Genomic DNA, 17,004 nt, shown 5'->3' with positions numbered 1-17,004 from the left:
GGGGGGTTCAGACTGACCTCCTCGCCAACACACAGACTGAATGTGTCTGGAACAAGCTCAGACGCTGCGGCCGTTCTTTCACGTTTCCAACCTTTTACTAGAAACTTTATAGTCAATTAATAAACAATAAATAAAATGCAGAATTCTGCTGCAGCAGTGAATTCTGGGGAAGACGGAGCTGAAACGCCGCGGGGGAAATGTGCACTGAAGCTCCAACAGATCTGTGTCAGGATAAACATGCTTATGTGTCGGCTGCAGGACCGATGATCCAATAAAATACATTTATTAGATTCCAGCTAACTGTTATATTTAATATAACTGAACGATTAATAGATTATCAGTGATATTTTCATTACTGGTGAGTTATTTTTAGCAATTTTTCAACCAAAAATGCTGAAAATGTTCATGTTTTATCTCGTCACATGAGGATTTAATACGTGATGATAAACTCAGTATGTTTGGGTTCTGGGCTGTTGATCAAACAGAACAAGCTATATTTAACAGGCATTTTCACTTTATAGACGATCTACTCGTGAAGAAAATACTCATTAGTTGCAGCGATACAGTGAAGTTTGTTTTAAATATGACCTGTGGGAACTGACAGGTGGTTTAGGTGATAACAGCTGACAGTGACACAGTGATGAATGGCCGACCGTGTCGCTCTCACCTTCAGTTTTTCTGCTTAATTTGAAAGAAACGGTTCCTCGGGAATATTTCCCATGACTCCTCTGACGGAGAGCGCTGATCAATACCAATAACCTTAAGATTAGTTAGCAAATGAGTGGGCAGGTTTCCAATTACTGAGGCCAAGCAACAACTATTCCTCGTTTCTCTCGCTCTCTAATCAGAGCAGTGGACGAGAGGGAACTGACACGATCTGTATGTTTTGGTGTGTGTGTGCGTGTGTGTGGGTGTGGGGGTGTGAGTTCACGCCCCCCGTTGTCATGCACATCGTGATTTGCATGATATTATACGGGAAGAAGGCCAGTAATTAACAGGAAAAGTGGGTGCTCGAAATCATCAGACAGCTCAGAGTGCAATAAAAGTGTCTTGTGTGTGTGTGTGTGTGTGTGTGTGTGTGTGTGTGTGTGTGTGTGTGTGTGTGAGATGCAGAGCAGGTGTGGTGCAGGCAGAGGGTGAGACTCTCTCTGCGGGGTCTAATAGGATGTGAAAGATTAGCTTTCACCCCTGTAGCCTCCAGTATGTGCGTGTCGTCCAGGGGTGTGATTTCCATTAGGGACGGAATGAAGCCATGTCTCCTCCCTTTTTCTTTTCCTCTCTGAACACCGTCGCTGATATGAGTGTCGGGGTCAGGGTGGATTTTTAACCTGCAGCTCCCCGCGGCTTCACGGAGCTTCACGGAGAGTTTCAGCTCGTTGTTTATCTGTTTATTGTTGTGTTTCACCGCTCTCACAGTGCTGTCCACTTCCTGCTGACCAGCAGACAGCAGTCGAGCAGCTGTTCCTGATGTTCAGGTGTATTCCAGGACCCGATGACATCACTGTTGGGGTGTGGTTTAGAGCACGTTTCAGACCACACCCATGAGTGAAACGCTGCTGCTCGGCCAGGTGTCGAGTTTCTCTTTAAACTGCCTGTTGCTGGTGTTAGCCTCCTAGCCACGCTAGCTCCTGCATTTTACGTTTACAGCACTACATGTGTGGAAAAACTAAAACTCTACAAAAAAAACATCCAGGTGACACCCACCACAACTCAGGGACTCAGCAGCAGCAGAGTGACAGAAAATCTGGTGACAACAAAATAGTTTCAGCTGCTCAGTAAAACAGAGGCACGTGGTGGTTTTGTTGTTTTCTGTTCCACACTATAAAAGATCTTGAAGCAGCAACAGTGGAAAAACTTACACAGTAGTTCTGGTCAGTGTCTTTCCTCTAGTCTGTGAGGGAACGTTAAAGCTGCGCCACTCCAGACTTTTACGTGACGAATGTTTAAAATTACGGCGTGTAACGTGAACTCTGTCGACAAAATCCACAAAGACTTGTCGCCCCGGCTCTGCAGCTCTGCGCAGCGCCTCTCGCCTCTCGCCTCACAGTTGTGGTTTTACGGCCCACAACTTTACTGTTTTGTCTCAGTCTTCCAGCTGTCAGCAGCCGTGTCACCGGCAGCAGGCAGCTGTTTCCAGCAAACATAAAAACACGTCTGATAAACCCGCCGCACACTACCTGCTCAGCTCCAAAACCACACGCCGTCTGAGACCGACTGAACACACAGGAGCGTTTAGCAGCTACTGACAGTAACGACTCCAGAGTCTGCCGGGGCCCCGGACGGAGAAATTGCCAGGGGGCCCCTCCAGTCAGCTTTCATCACCATTATGTCATAAATAATCTGACATCTGTGGAAAATGTGCAAAATATAAACGTTTTGTTTTATTCCAAACGTTCACGCTATAAGAATTTCAAAAATATAAATATAAAAAACATGAAAAACCGTGTCATTTTCCAAATATAGATTATAAAGCAAAATGAAAACATAAATAAATAACTAAAGACTGGCACATTGTAAATAACCCACATTATAAGACCAGGGCTCATCGACACATGAAGCTGTTAGCAACTTAGCAATGTGATATTACAGTGTTAGATTTAGATGCATGTGAGGAAGTAGTTAATTATATAGTTATAATTATAACAGTCAGTTCTGTTTAAATCTCTTTAAATTAAAATATATACATATATATATATATTATGTATGTATTCACAATTTCAGTTCCATCAACTTTTTTAGTAAAGATGTAAAAACTTTATTTGTTATTAAGTGTAAGGTCATTAGTTCTAACAAGGGTTATAAATGCTGCATAAATAATGCTGCAATTTACATTTAATACATGTGTGTGTCCATTGTGTTAACCCTTTCCTCGCCTGTTGTTAACCCGTGTGTGTGACGTGTGTGTGATTCCAGGCGGCGTCCGACGCCCTCAGCAGTCTGGGCCACGTGTACACAGCCATCGGCGACTACCCCAACGCGCTGGCCAGCCACAAACAGTGTGTGCTGTTGGCGAGACAAACCCAGTGCCAGCTCTCTGAGGCCCGGCAGCTCGGCAACATGGGCGCCGTCTACACGGCGCTGGGAGACTTCACCAACGCCGTTCAGTGTCACGAACAGCACCTGGATATCGCAAAGGTAGAAAAGACGTTGTTTTCACTTGTGTTAAGACCAAAACTAACAATGAACATCTCCACTGTGTGTGTGTAACTGCAGCCTGATAGATCCGCCTCCTCTCAGCCGCAGAGCGCCTTCGTTTCCAGAAACCATTAAAACACATCAGTGACTCTCACTGTTGCTCTGGGTGACACGTTCCTTCATCACCATGAACACACACACACACACACACACGCACACATGCACACACACACACATTATAATTTATTTTGACTCACACACCGTCCTGCTGCTGCAAATGCTCACTACAGCACCACATTTGGATTAATCCGCCGCTGGAAATAGTCCCCAACAAATGCTCCCTTTCCTCCAGTCTGAGTAATGTTTGATACAAACTTCAGTGACCAGCTGTTTTAGGAAATTATTAATCTATTGTAAAAATTTAAACTATATTTATGAGCTATTTATAATTTTGGATTAATAAAAGTTCATACTACTGCTAAATAGAACCCAAATATCCTCTTCTATGAAGGTCTTGAATAAAATAATAATCTTCCTCCCCTTGCAGCTTTATTATAATTCATGAAATGTTGCCAGACCTGGTTGAATTCTCCTCTGTGATAATTTAATCAAGCGATCATCAGCTGAAAGAAGAAGAAGAAGAAGAGGGTGTTGTCAGTCATCATCTTCACCCAGTCAGTGATAGTAAAATAAAAAGTGGGGAGGGATATTTCCAGCTGCAGAGATGAAGCCTGAAGATGTTCCTGGTGGTGACTCTGACCCGCCTCCCGGTCGACAACAAGTCGGGGAGATTCCGGGAAAGATTTTTTCGAGCCATCCGCCCAGTTTTCCAGAAACCTCTCTGCAGAAAGGAGAAGGAAAAACAGGCACCTGCCTCTACATTACATTTCCAACATTTTTATGGCGTCTTGCTGCTGTGAAATGGCTCCTGTGAATGATCTCATAATGTGTAAATGTGCCTCCGCTTCCCTCGCTGTTACAATTTAGGTCTTTGCCCCAAATAAATTTTCATACCTCCCACACCGAGCACCGTAGGCCGTTTTTAAGATTTACGTCTTCGGCGGGAACCTGTGGGCTGCCTGTGTCACCAGCCTCATGCTTCAGTTTATCATCTTAATATCCGAACCTATAGGAAGGTATATGATCCTCCACCTGAGGGGAAGCACATTAAAAGGGACTTCGACAGATAGTTCCACAGTAGTTTTGACGTTATAACATCACAATGTCTCACGGCGGCAGAAAGGTTTCTTCCTTCCTGTTGTTGGGGATTGATTGATCCCGTGTAAAGCCATCAGCTCCGGTACATCCGCTAATTGAATTCTGGATTATTATGGAGAGAGATGTGCAAATTGTATTTCAGGACTATTATGAATTCAAACAGGAGGGCTGCTTCTTCTTCTTCTTCTTCTTCTTCTTCTTCTTCTTCTTCTTCTTCCCTGCAGCAGCAGTTTCATCTAGGGATGTTTCAGTCTGGAGCTGTTGTGTGTGTGTGTGTGTGTGTGTGTGTGTGTGTGTGTGTGTGTGTGTGTGTGTGTTTTAGCACATCTGTCACTTGATGAATGGAGCCTTTTATAACCAAGTTATTGCACATTTCCCAAACAATATAAAGTACGTTGAGGACACTGAGCCTGTAAATATTTGGGGCATCACACTGGAGCTCTTCATGCAAATGCAACAGGAACAAACACAGGGAGAGACAGTAATCTGTGCTCGTTCAGCTCTTTATATTTGCTTTTTGGATGAAGTGCAATATTGCAGGCTGGCCAGCGTCGCTGCAGCCAGCAGCATCTCTTTGTGTTTCCTCTCTTCACATATAAATTGACCATCTGTTGACAATTAAATTTGTACCAGAAAAAGTAAAAATCCCTCCGACTATTGAACGCTTGTAAAGTCATTTTTTGTTTTGACAGTTTAGGTCACTTCAGCTGGAAGTGTTGCCATCTGTTGGATATGTGTTGGCTCCATCTCCATCTTTCTAAATAGAAAATCTGTTCCCTCTCGTTTTGAGTGACACAGATATTTTCACTGCAAACGGTGGTCGAGTCCTGATTTATCGGAGGTCATTTTGTACCTGCTGCCACGATGTAGGTGATTTTCTGAGTAACCGGTGTCTTTGGCAGACTTTGGAGAACCGGCGTGAGGAAGCGCGGGCGTACAGCAACCTGGGCAGCGCCTACCACTCTCAACGGGACTTTGACAAGGCCATTTCGTACCATACACGAGTGCTGGAGCTGGCGCAGGAGCAGGCCGACAGAGCCATCGAGATGAGGGCATATGCCGGGCTGGGGCACGCCGCCCGGTGCATGCAGGTTGGTATAAAACCATTTGAAGGAGGCTGATTAACTGTAATACTAAACTACTCCGGGTTATCCTGGTTATCCTGCCTGTTCTGTTGTTGATAATGTGATGAACAAACATATTAAATAAATGGCGATCGCCTCTGTGATCCTCAGGACCTGGACAGGGCGCTTCAGTACCACCAGCACCAGCTAGAAATTGCCAAGGAGCTGCAGGACAGAGCCGCACAGGGCCGAGCCTCTTCCAACCTGGGTAGGTTTAACCGAGGGTCATACAGGGGTCAGTTGGATGGAGGAAGAGCGGATCTATGTGTGTGTCTGTGTTCTTGTGTGCCTATCTCTGCGAGGACCGGCGTGAGTTTTAAACCGTGTGAGCGACGACATTTTGACCTCATGTCATTTGATGTTTGTCTGGACTTGGTTCATTCCACTTATTTAACTGCACTTGGATTATTTGTTATTTTATATTTGATTAGAAGTGGCACAGCCAATGAGCTAACTGCTAATACGCTATGCAGCCAGGAGCACGTTAGCATGCTAGTCCCCCGCAGAATCTCTCTACGTTTCCAGAGAGACAGATCTACTCCTGTCTCATTACTGCAAAGGGGAGACGTGAGTGGGCGGGGACGATCAGGTGATTGAAGAGTAGGAGACAGGTGAGCAGGTGGATGTGGGACATGGAGGAAAGTCTGAGGACAGGTGGACAGTGGCGGAAAACAGGGTCTCAAACTACAAACTTTTTCCAGCTGCGGCAGCAGGAGAAGCAGAAACTAGATTGTGTGACATGTTAAACAACCCCGACATTTCTACCTGATCCAAGTTAGCAAACCTGGAAGTGGAGGCAGGAAGCTGCACGTCAGAGAGACGGGGGTGGTTTTATAAACAGGTGGTAGAGTCTGGGACCTGGTTTTTGCACCTCTTAGTTGTTTGCCTCTCCCGGGTTTTTAAAGAAGAATAAGGAGAAAAAGTCCTAATAAGATGAAGGCGGCGGGAGAGCGTGACATCGTAGCTATAATCAAGCTGCACTGTCACCCCAGAGGAGGCACAGACGACAACAAATAGGAGCGTGGCAGATTGCTTCTTCTCTGCATTGTGGAGGAGAGAGACAAAGAAGAGGATCTGTGCATCTGCCGAATAAAAGAAGAAAGGATTTGAGAGTCTGCGGCACGCTGGCTTTAAATTACTGGTTCATATTCAGTTCAAGCCACGATCTGCTGCTGACAGTGTACTGTATTGTTTGAAAGGTTCAATAATAATGCAATGAGTGACAACCGAGATAACCACAAATACAGACACTATAATAAAAACGAGACGCCACGAAACCACCTGTGAGTGCACAGAAAGTTTCTTAGTCACTATCTATAAACTTTTTTTTTTTGCAGGAAAGGAAAGTGACGGGGAAAAGAGTGATTTAAAAACGTCCATATACAAGTCGACACTTTGCAAAATCAGACTTTGGTCAAACAGCTACAGGTTCGGTTTGATTTAGTCTCTAAAATCTGTCCGAGCAGCTAAAAACCAGATGGGAGAAGAGCGGAAAAGATGAACATGCTGATATATTTCATTTCCACCTCTTCAGTTATTCAGTTATTCAGAGTCACTGCTTTGCTTTAGAAAGTGGAAGTTCGGGTTCTGGGTTTGGTTTGTGGAGCTGCAGACACACCGACACGCCGTCTGCATGTCGGTAAAAAATGAATCCTTGTTTTTATTCAAAGTGAAGAGCCGGAGGCGCCAGAAAACAACAGCGATCAAAGACGAGGTAAAGATACGTCGTTATTTATCATGAGGTGCGAGCGCTCGATCAAACACGGTGTTTACAGGTCTTCAAAAGTATTAAACAGTGATTCAGTTTTCTCAACAGAAAAAAGCCTGGGAAGTTATTTAAAAAGTTTCAGTTTAATTCTAAAAAGTCACTGCTGTAGTTTTCATATACAGAATATGTTTGTTCTAAAATGAAATATTATACACCTGTTTTTAGAATTAGATTAAAATAATGAATCATTTTTAATTTGTTATTCCATCCGTCCCTTTAATGCAGATCCAGATGACATTAATTTAATTGATCGTTTCATCAGGAATTATTGTGGGAAGTGTTAAAAAATATAATTTACTGATAAATAATTCCAGGCCGTGTCGTAACTACTGTCATACTTCAGACAGTCCTTCCTTTCCGTCTTAACTTTTAACTGGAATCTAAACATTTTATTATGGGAGGCAACAATAACCAATTTCATCTCACTGGTAAATGTTAATAAATGCAAGGAAACATTATTCAGCTGCTCTGACTTCATCTGTTTCCTCCTCCTACAAACCTCAGCACTGAGACGCCTCTTATTGTGCTCTGCGTGAATTTCAATGTGTGTGCATGTGTGTGTGTGTGTGTGTGTGTGAGTGTGTGAGTGTGTGAGAGAGAGAGAGTGATGCAATTTCAGATAACAGACAAACACTCTCACAGTTTTTCGCCCCCAAAACCCAAAAGCATTAACTACAGTGGTGCAGAAGTCCTTGTTCGATCTGATGCAGGGCCCCGGCTCCGGCTCCGGCTCCGGCTCCGGCTCCGGCTCCGGCTCCGGCTCCGGCTCCGGCTCCGGCTCCGGCTCCGGCTCCGGCCCCGTCACATGAGCCGCTCCCTCGTTAACCATTGACCCGCTCTGTCACTGCTGTCGCCACCGGGACTCGATAGACTGACTGGAGCAGTCGTCCCGGGCCTGACCGACTCGACCTGCATCGATCCGCAGCATTGAGCACTCAGACAGAGGACTCTCTCTCTCTCTCTCTCTCTGTCTCTCTCTCTCTCTCTCTCTCTGTGTGTTTGTGTGTGTGTGTGTGTGTGTGTGTGTGTGTGTGTGTGTGAGGCCCTTAAAACACGTACATGCCACAACTATGGCAGCTCATGAACCAAATCTGCTCCTGCTCCTCCGTCACCTCACCTGCCTTCCGAGGCCCTATCACGTGACCGCGGCAGGCGCCTTATCCGGCCAATCAGCGCTCATGTTTTATTAAGGTTCCTCGGTCTGGTTCTGGTTTCTGCGGCCTCAGTGATATCCGAGACCCAGTGAACCCGACTCGGCCCGCTGAGCTGACACCGGTAACGTGAGCCACCTCCGTCGGTCTGAACACTTCCTGTTTGAGTACGGCGAGGAGATGGACACGGAGCCACTCTCAATACAACCCGGGTCACGCGCCAAAGACTCGTATTATTCGCCGCCTGAACCGAGTGAAAGGGAAACGCTCTCACCGGCTCGCGGCTTTGAGGTGCGACTAATAGGCCGGAGAAGAAGTCGCTGACTCTCCTGACAGACGAGCCGCAGTCTGAGGCTCAGATCAATGATTTAGATCATCATTTATGGATGATTACGTTTCTCTGAATGCTGACTTGACAACTCTTCACTCTCCTCCCTTCTCTCCTCTGTCTTCTCCTGTCCTCTCTTGTTTCCTCATCTTTTTTGTCCTCCTCTTCTCCTCTCTTATCTTCTTTCCTCCTCTTCGTTCCTTTTCACTTCCTTGATTCCTCCTCCCTCCTCTCACTTTACGTCCTTCTTTCACCTGTTTCCTCATATTCTCTTTCCTCATCTTATCCCCTCCTTTCCTCCTCTCCTTTTTTTTTTTCCCTCTCCTTCACCTGCTCTCCTCTTCTTTATTCACTTGTTTCTCTCCGCTCCTGTTTCCTCCTCTTCTCTCCTTCCTTGCTTAATCCTTCTCATTTCATCCATTCCTCCTTTTCATCCTCTCCACTCTTGTTTCCTCATCTTTTTTCCTTTCCTCCCTTGTCCCCTCCTCTTCTCCTCTTTTCTTTCCTCCTCCTCCTCTTTCCTGTTTATTTCCTTGTTTCCTCCTCCCCCCCCCTTCTTCTTTCCCTGGTTTCCTTGTATTCTCTTTCCTCCTCCCATTTCCTCCCTTTTTCACATTTCCTCCTCTCCTCTCCTATTTCCTCTCCTGTTTCCTGTTTCCTCTCCTCTCCTGTTTCCTGTTTCCTGTTTCCTCTCCTCTCCTGTTTCCTCTCCTCCTCATCTAGGACGTGGTGTCGTGTTGCCCAGTGGAGCTCCTCAGTGATTTGTGTTGGCACCATTTAAATCTTAACGACCACCGTAAGAAATGATGATGTCACAGCAGCTCCATGATTCTTCTTCTTCATCTTGTATTAAGCGACTTTCATCTCAGCGGGACTTTTGTCTTTTTCTCGTTTTACAGTCGTTTTCAAATCGGTGCTTGAATTCAGTCGTGGCCACTTAAAGCAACAACAATCTGGACGTTTCAGAGTAAAGCTCCGTCACACGCTGCAACGTTCAAACATCGTGTCATTATCAGGAGAAAAATGTTTTTTTTCTTCTTCTTCTTCTTTGTACAACTTATTATGTGATGCGATGTTCAGTGTTAGCTAATATGATGCAAGTGTTACCATCTCTGGAAGCTAGGCAGATATTTAGAATACCCACTTCTCCTGCTTTTCATTTTTCATTAATTTCTTCTTCTTCATTTTTTTATTTTTTTTGTGCGGGCGGATGGAACAAAGGCAGAGAGAGAGAGAGAGAGAGATTCCCAGTGTTCAGCTCGTGTTTGCAGAGCCCGCTGCCTTCAGGAAACCTCTGGAGATCAGAGCCCCCCTGAAATACAACAGCAAAGTCTGGATCAACAGGTGGAGCGCTCTGTTACACGCCCATCTGCCTGTGATGTGCTCAGCTTCACACGTTCCCCATCAGTGACGTGATGTCGGAGTAATTCCAGTCTTTAAAAATCCCTTCGTTCAGGTTCAAGTTATCGGGTGTTTAAAAGTAGCAGGAAGTGAACACAACACCTGATATATCACCTGAAAAAAGTTGCTGTAGCAAATGTGTTAGCAACGACATATTGATACATCCAGCAAATGCTAAAGCGACGTTAGCGTTCATATCGGACTCATCACTCCCACGGCTATCTGGAGCCTGTTGCTGATGAGAGTCTGAACCAAAACAATGAGCTGAAAGATGCTAAAACGCTCCACGGAGATGCAGAGTCAGGTGTTTTTTCACATCACATGAAGTCGTTTAACACGTTAGTAATATAAAGATATTTATACATGTAGCTTGAGATAAGAAAAGACAACAGAGCGGGACCAGGAGAAGTTAGCCACGCCCGATTTAGTCGACTGAGCCTTTTCCAGACCACCGTGGAGAAAGCAGAGAGGAGATCACCTCTCTCCTCCTCCTCCTCCTCCTCCTCCTCCTCCTCCTCCTTTAAGCTCTCCGTGCTGGTTCAGCCGAATACGCTGTCATCAGATCTCGGCTAATTTTCCACACCTCTAATCCTTTACAGCTCTGCTCCCTTCACACTGCGTCCCCCTCCATGTCGGGGAATCCCACTGTCCGGCAGAACATCTACAGATACAGTGTGTGGCAACCTTACACCTCAGAGGAGCGCGCTATCAGCCCTGCAGGAGATTCTCTGTGTGTGTGTGTGTGTGTGTGTGTGTGTGTGTGTTCATGCTCACACTTGTGTTAGCAGAGTTTAGGAGGAGGGGTGAAACCGTAACCAGCTATTCCAGCCAACTCTGCAGGCTTCTCTGTAATCCTCTTAGCGCGAGACCCTGATGAACGAGGTCCCCCTCTCCTTATCGCCGACGGCCTCTTCCTCCTCTTCCTCCTCCTCTTCCTCTTCCCTCGCGTCACTCTGCTTCTTACATGCTCCTGCAGACGGGGCTGATGGGAGTTCACAAACACAGTGTGTCGGGTGTCATGGCGTTTTCTTTCCTCCACAACTCAGTGTTTTATACATGCACCGTACACACACACACACACACACACACACACACACACACACGCACACACACTAAAAAAGAATAAAGACAGACAGAATAAAATATGCATCATTATTCTTTTAGGTTGTTAGACAGTTTCACGGAGGGTGAATGACTTCTTTTTTCTGTTTTTTGTGCAGTTCATATCCATCTGTTACAGGCCAATTAAAGATGCAATTATAAACGTAATTTTAATTCATTGCTTTTGTCCCCAGTTTTCTTCTTCTGTTGTTCAATCAGCCTTTGTTGTTTTACATTCAACATCTGTGGCTTAAAGTTTTTTTTATTATTATTTGTGCTTTTATTGTGAAGAGCTCTGTAAATGCTTCAGTTTGAGGGCTATAAACCAAAATCATTGTTCGACCATCTGAGCGACGATGATGATGATATCACAGGCCCTGATGCTTTATAGATGCATTTCAGATGAAATATTGAATTTTTACAAGTATGGATGCAATAAATGGTCATAGCATGAAGCATTCTGGGAAGTTCTACTATTTATATCGTTGTCTAAGGGCAAGTGGGGCAGATAGAGGCATTCATAGATCCTGAATAGCAATACGTCAATATATTGGTAAGTGTGTGTGGAAACCAGACAATTTCACAATGACTGAGTTTTATTTAGTCTTTATGATTCTGACACAGTGTGTGTGAGTTTTAACCTTGAAGCTCCACAGACTTTTATGCATCTGACTGGAGACTTAAAGGAGAAGACGTGACGTTATTCCCTCTTTTTCTTTTTTTCTTTTTTACATTTAATTCCATAAAAAGACCCAAACCACAAATGTCTTCATCAGTTTCTCGTCAATCCGGTCGGAGACTCGGCAAGTTCACCGGTTTCAACTGAACACGTAAATGTTTAAAGAAAAAAAAAAGTTTCATTCTTTAAAAGAAAGTTCAGGAAAATCTCCCGAAACAGCTGGGAGCTGTCGTTCTTCAATATCAGTCAAACTGTAAGGAGTGTGTGTGTGTGTGTGTGTGTGTGTGTGTGTGTGTGTGTGTGTGTGCATGTGCATGCAGTGCAGTGTGTGTGTGTGCAGTGTGTGTGTGTGTGTGTGTGTGTGTTTGTGGTGATGAAGGAACACAGTACAACAACATGGCTCCTTGATGTGTTTAATAGTTAAACAGAAGCTTCACTGTGCGGCGTCACGCAGCCGGACACACACACACACACACACACACACACACACACACACACGGTGTAACTTAAAAACAAAAATTAAAAGGTTTTTATTTGCCTCAAAAAAAAACAGAAAATACAAAGCAAAGATAATCGTCAACTAACCTGGTTCCTAAAAGAGGACGACAAAAGAAAAGTCAGCTCAGGATTCAACTGAGTTACTGTTCCTGGAAAAGACAAAACCGACCTGAATGTCTCAGTGACTAAACCAACACTAGACAGTTTACCAACCCCTTTCACGAGCACGTCCGATGAATATAAAACATAAAATACAAAATATAAATGTGTTGCTGTTTAATTATGTAGATTATGTGTGAGGCAGCGTGTGACTCTGCAGCTTCAGATACTCGGACGATACTCAGCTCGATGTTCGTCCACAAAGAGGGAAAGTAAAGAATATCATCAGCAGCTTTATCCGCTGGAAACGAGCCACGGCTTTTTTGGAAGAAGGACTCACAGTTTACAGTCGGTGAATCAGAGCGCGCTCCGCTCCCTCTCTCCACACAGTTTGACATGAAAGCCACATGTAACCTCTTCCATCTGGTGTCTCGACACCCCCCGTATCTCCGTTTCCCCTCTCGTAACCCCGCTCTCATCTGTCCTCTGTCTTTTACTGCAGGAATAAAGACACAGAAACAGTGTTTGATAGAGATATATATATATATATAATGAAGATGTCACAAGAGAATGATTACACTGCAGCATTTTATTGAAGCATTTAAAAAATGAGTGTCTGAATTTAAAGTATTTATAGTATATGTAAGTAAGATACAAAGGTATTAGCATTAAGATATACTGAAATCTATTAAAAGTAAAAGTACTCATTGTGCAGAGAATGATGTGTATTGTATTGGTGGGTTATAAGTATTTGATGCATTAATGTTCTACATCAATTTAATTATAATATTGTCCCCGAAGGAGTGAGATTCAAAACACACTGAGAGGAAATCAAACTGTTCCTGTTTGATATTTGTACCATTAATTTGAAAGGTACATGTGTAACACACTCGTGTTAATCTGGTTACGTTTGCTGTGATTTGGACTTTAATTAGACAGAGGTAACAGTTAAGGTGTTTACATGAGAGTGGCAATCATCGTTACAGTTACCGGCCTGCAGGTAAACACGATCACAATAAGGTCAGAGTCAAACTCACCTGCAAAATCAAACACACACACACAGGTTCAAGATTACAAGTCAAAACCTTTATATATGTTCTACCTATGGATTCACCCATGAGCATCAGTATAACGCTGCAGCTGACACGAGACTTTTACCACTGAAAAACAGACGAAAATGATTCTTAGTCGGATGGAGATGTTTTCAGTGTGTGGAGTAAAGTCTGAATGTTGTGCTCAGACGTAAGAGGAGTAAAAGTATTGAGCAGAAAATAGTAAAAAAAAATGCTGAAGTAAAGTACAAGTTCCTGAAAATTGTACTTTAAGTGCAGTACTTGTGTGAAAGTGTTTCCACCGCTGTTCATCAACTGTTTGTATTTCCCAGGATTCATCTCATCCTGCAGCTGCTGCCTCTGTCTCTCCCTCTCTCTCTCTCTCTCTCTCTCTCTCTGTCTCTCTCTCTCTCTCTCTCTCTCTCTCTCTCTCTCTCTCTCTCTCTCTCTCTCTCTCTCTGTCTCTCTCTCTCTCCCCTCCAGCTTGTGTCTACTTTGGCTCTAACAGTTGTTGTTGACAGCGGGGAAGACACATCATCACACAGAGAGCAGCTCAGGCCACTGGGACCCAGGTTTTCTTTCCCCCGGACAGAGAGTCAGAGTGTGTGTGACTGTGTGTGTGTGTGTGTGTGTGTGTGTGTGTGTGTGTGTGTGTGTGAGAGCTGCTAAAGTTCGGAGACCCAGAGCCGCAGATCTGTTGAATTTTCCGCTGTAGCTTTTTAATTATTTACTGCTCTGCTCTCAAATCTCTCCCGGGGTTCTGAAAACCATGTGTGCATTTATATTCACATGCACGCAAACACATATATGTGTTTTCTACTGAATCATTCTGGAGAGTTTACCACGTGCATCACTCTGCCGATTTCACCTGGTAAAATCCTGTCAATCAACTGCGCACTCGATTTACCTCAGATGACCTGAGACTTGCTCTGACTGTGCTGACGGACCCGGACCCGCCACAGCTTTAACTTTAACCTCTGTAGACTTCGGTTAAAGTCTCACGTCAAATGACGTGAGACTTTATTGGACTAGAGAACTGTTCTGCCGAAAGGCTCAAGGTTTGACCTGGACCTCAAATGACTCGAGACGAGATCTGACTTGTTTCAGATGCCCTGAGACGTGATCGGGGTCGTCTCAGGTGACTCGAAACTGAAAACTGCTCTGCTGAACAATCAGACCTCAAAGAAAGGAAGTAAAAATATTTTCATGTTGCTCTTCAGTCTCTTCGTTTCTAAAGGTTTGTCTTCCCTCCTCTCGCTCCGCATCTCAGGCATCATCCACCAGATGAAGGGCGAGTATGAGACGGCGCTGAAGCTCCACAAAGCCCACCTGTCCTTCGCCCAGGAGCTGGGTGACTACGCCGCCCAGGGGAGGGCCTACGGCAACATGGGCAACGCCTATCACGCGCTCGGCATCTACGACCAAGCCGTCCGGTACCACCGGCAAGAGCTGCAGATCTCACTGGAGGTGAAATATACCGCTCAGTCTTCACGCGACGCATTCACACACTCGCAGGAAACAGACTCGTGAAAGGTCTCTGTGTTTCAGGTGAATGACCGTCCGTCGCAGGCCTCCACGCACGGTAACCTGGCGGTGGCGTACCAGGCGCTGGGCGCTCACGACCGAGCTCTCCAGCACTACCTTCACCACCTGACCATCGCACGAGAGCTCCGAGACACTCAGAGCGAGGCGAGAGCTTTAGGTAAGTCGGACAAGAGAGAGACGCTTTGAGGACAGAGACACAGGAATGTTGCTTGATTTAAAAATAAATTAAATGTTTCTACTTTTCCAGCAAACTTGGGAAACTTCCACAGCTGGAGAGGCGAGTACGCCCAGGCCCTGCCGTACTACCAGCAGTACCTGGCTCTGGCCCCGGGCCTGCAGGACCTGGAGGGGGAGGGGAAAGTTTGCCACAACCTCGGCTACGCTCACTACTGCCTGGGACAGTACAGAGACGCCGTCAGGTCCGAGACGCAAAATCCATCTCACAAAACACAAACTCACCGGTTTTCCTTTGTTAGAAAGCAGATAAACCTCAGTGATCACCAGCGAGTGAGTCTTTACAAACTCGTCTCTTCCATTTCATAGGTATTATGAGCAGGACCTGGCGTTGGCTAAGGACCTCCAGGACAAACTCGCCCAGGCGAAAGCGTACTGTAACCTGGGTCTGGCCCACAAAGCGCTGGGGGAGTACAACAAAGCAGAGGAGTGTCAGAGATACCTGCTCTCTCTAGCTCAAGCCTTGGACAACACACAGGTCACCTGCTGACGTTGGCTGTGCAATAATCTGTGAGAACTCGTCCTTCACGCAGGAAGTGGTTGTTAATCAGTGTCGCTGTGGTTATATTTGTATCAGCAGGCCGTCTTCAGGGCCTTTGGGAACCTGGGCGACGTGTGCGTGTGTCGGGGTGACCTCCCCGGAGCCGTGAGGTTCTACCAGCAGCAGTTAACCCTGGCGCAGAAAGTCGGTGATCGGAAGATGGAGGCCGACGCCTACTCGGCGCTTGGATCAGTTCACAGGTAAAACACGAAGGTTTTCCGCCGTGTGATTTGCTCTGATTTCTTTGGTTCTGTTTCCCTCACCCTCTCCTCCCCCTCTCCTCCCCCTCTCCTCCCACCTTCAGGCTGCTCCGCCAGCTGGACACAGCGCTGTCCTTCCACAGCCAGGAACTGACCCTCCGAAAGGATCTAGGTGATCAGCAGGGGGAGTGCCGCGCCCTCGGCCACCTGGCAGCAGTGCACATGGCCCTGGGAGACTACGCTACAACCTTCCAGTGTTATGAGGCCCAGCTGGGCCTGGCTCAGGGGCTCAGAGACGCCCGTCTGGAGGCCCAGGTCCACGGCAACATGGGCATCACCAAAATGAACATGGGGGTGTTTGAGGAAGCGATCGGCTATTTTGAGCAGCAGCTGGCCATGCTGCAGCAGCTGAGCGGGACCGAGAGCATGCTGGACAGAGGCAGGGCCTACGGGAACCTGGCAGACTGCTACGACACTCTGGGAGACTTCGAGGAGGCGATTCAGTACTGCGAGAAATACCTGACGGTGGCTCAGAGTCTCAACCACGTCCAGGACCAGGAGAAAGCCTACAGAGGACTGGGCAATGCACACAGGTTGGCAAAGCAACGCTTAAACTCACTGCTTCACTTTCCTGCCACGAGTCAGATGAGAAGATCGGCACGGCTCTCACTTCTGTCCGTTCAAATGAAACGGGATCCAAGTAAAAACTAAAGTTCAAACACGGTTCAGTTTGTGGTTTTAAAAGGAGTTTCTCAACTTTAGCCTAATTTAACTCCAGTGGCTCGAAGTTGAAGAAATTTAACATGACAACTGTGTGATTAAACTTCTAGTGAAAATGGATAAAAGGCTTTAGTTAGTCTTCACTTTGATGGCAGTTCGGTCGGTTCACAGCAGCAGCAGCGGGGTCACTCAAGTCCCCCTGGTGCCCCC

General features: G+C 45.8%; 1 protein-coding gene across 1 annotated transcript in view; it reads left to right on the top strand.

Moving 5' to 3' along the window:
* Window positions 1-17,004, top strand: part of ttc28 (tetratricopeptide repeat domain 28) — a 108,401-nt gene that overhangs the window by 72,780 nt on the left and 18,617 nt on the right. The window contains exons 6-14 of the mRNA XM_023421195.2: window positions 2,914-3,135; window positions 5,256-5,444; window positions 5,589-5,685; window positions 14,825-15,021; window positions 15,103-15,256; window positions 15,347-15,518; window positions 15,643-15,811; window positions 15,914-16,074; window positions 16,179-16,667. Of these exons, the coding sequence (XP_023276963.1) occupies window positions 2,914-3,135; window positions 5,256-5,444; window positions 5,589-5,685; window positions 14,825-15,021; window positions 15,103-15,256; window positions 15,347-15,518; window positions 15,643-15,811; window positions 15,914-16,074; window positions 16,179-16,667 (1,850 nt within the window). The remainder of the gene's footprint in view (window positions 1-2,913; window positions 3,136-5,255; window positions 5,445-5,588; window positions 5,686-14,824; window positions 15,022-15,102; window positions 15,257-15,346; window positions 15,519-15,642; window positions 15,812-15,913; window positions 16,075-16,178; window positions 16,668-17,004) is intronic.

This window comes from Seriola lalandi, unplaced genomic scaffold (genome assembly GCF_002814215.2).
Source record: "Seriola lalandi dorsalis isolate HSWRI2012SDOR001 ecotype SW California unplaced genomic scaffold, Sedor1 jcf7180002054666, whole genome shotgun sequence".
NCBI lineage: Eukaryota > Metazoa > Chordata > Actinopteri > Carangiformes > Carangidae > Seriola > Seriola lalandi.
This window is presented reverse-complemented; position numbering and strand designations above follow the sequence as displayed.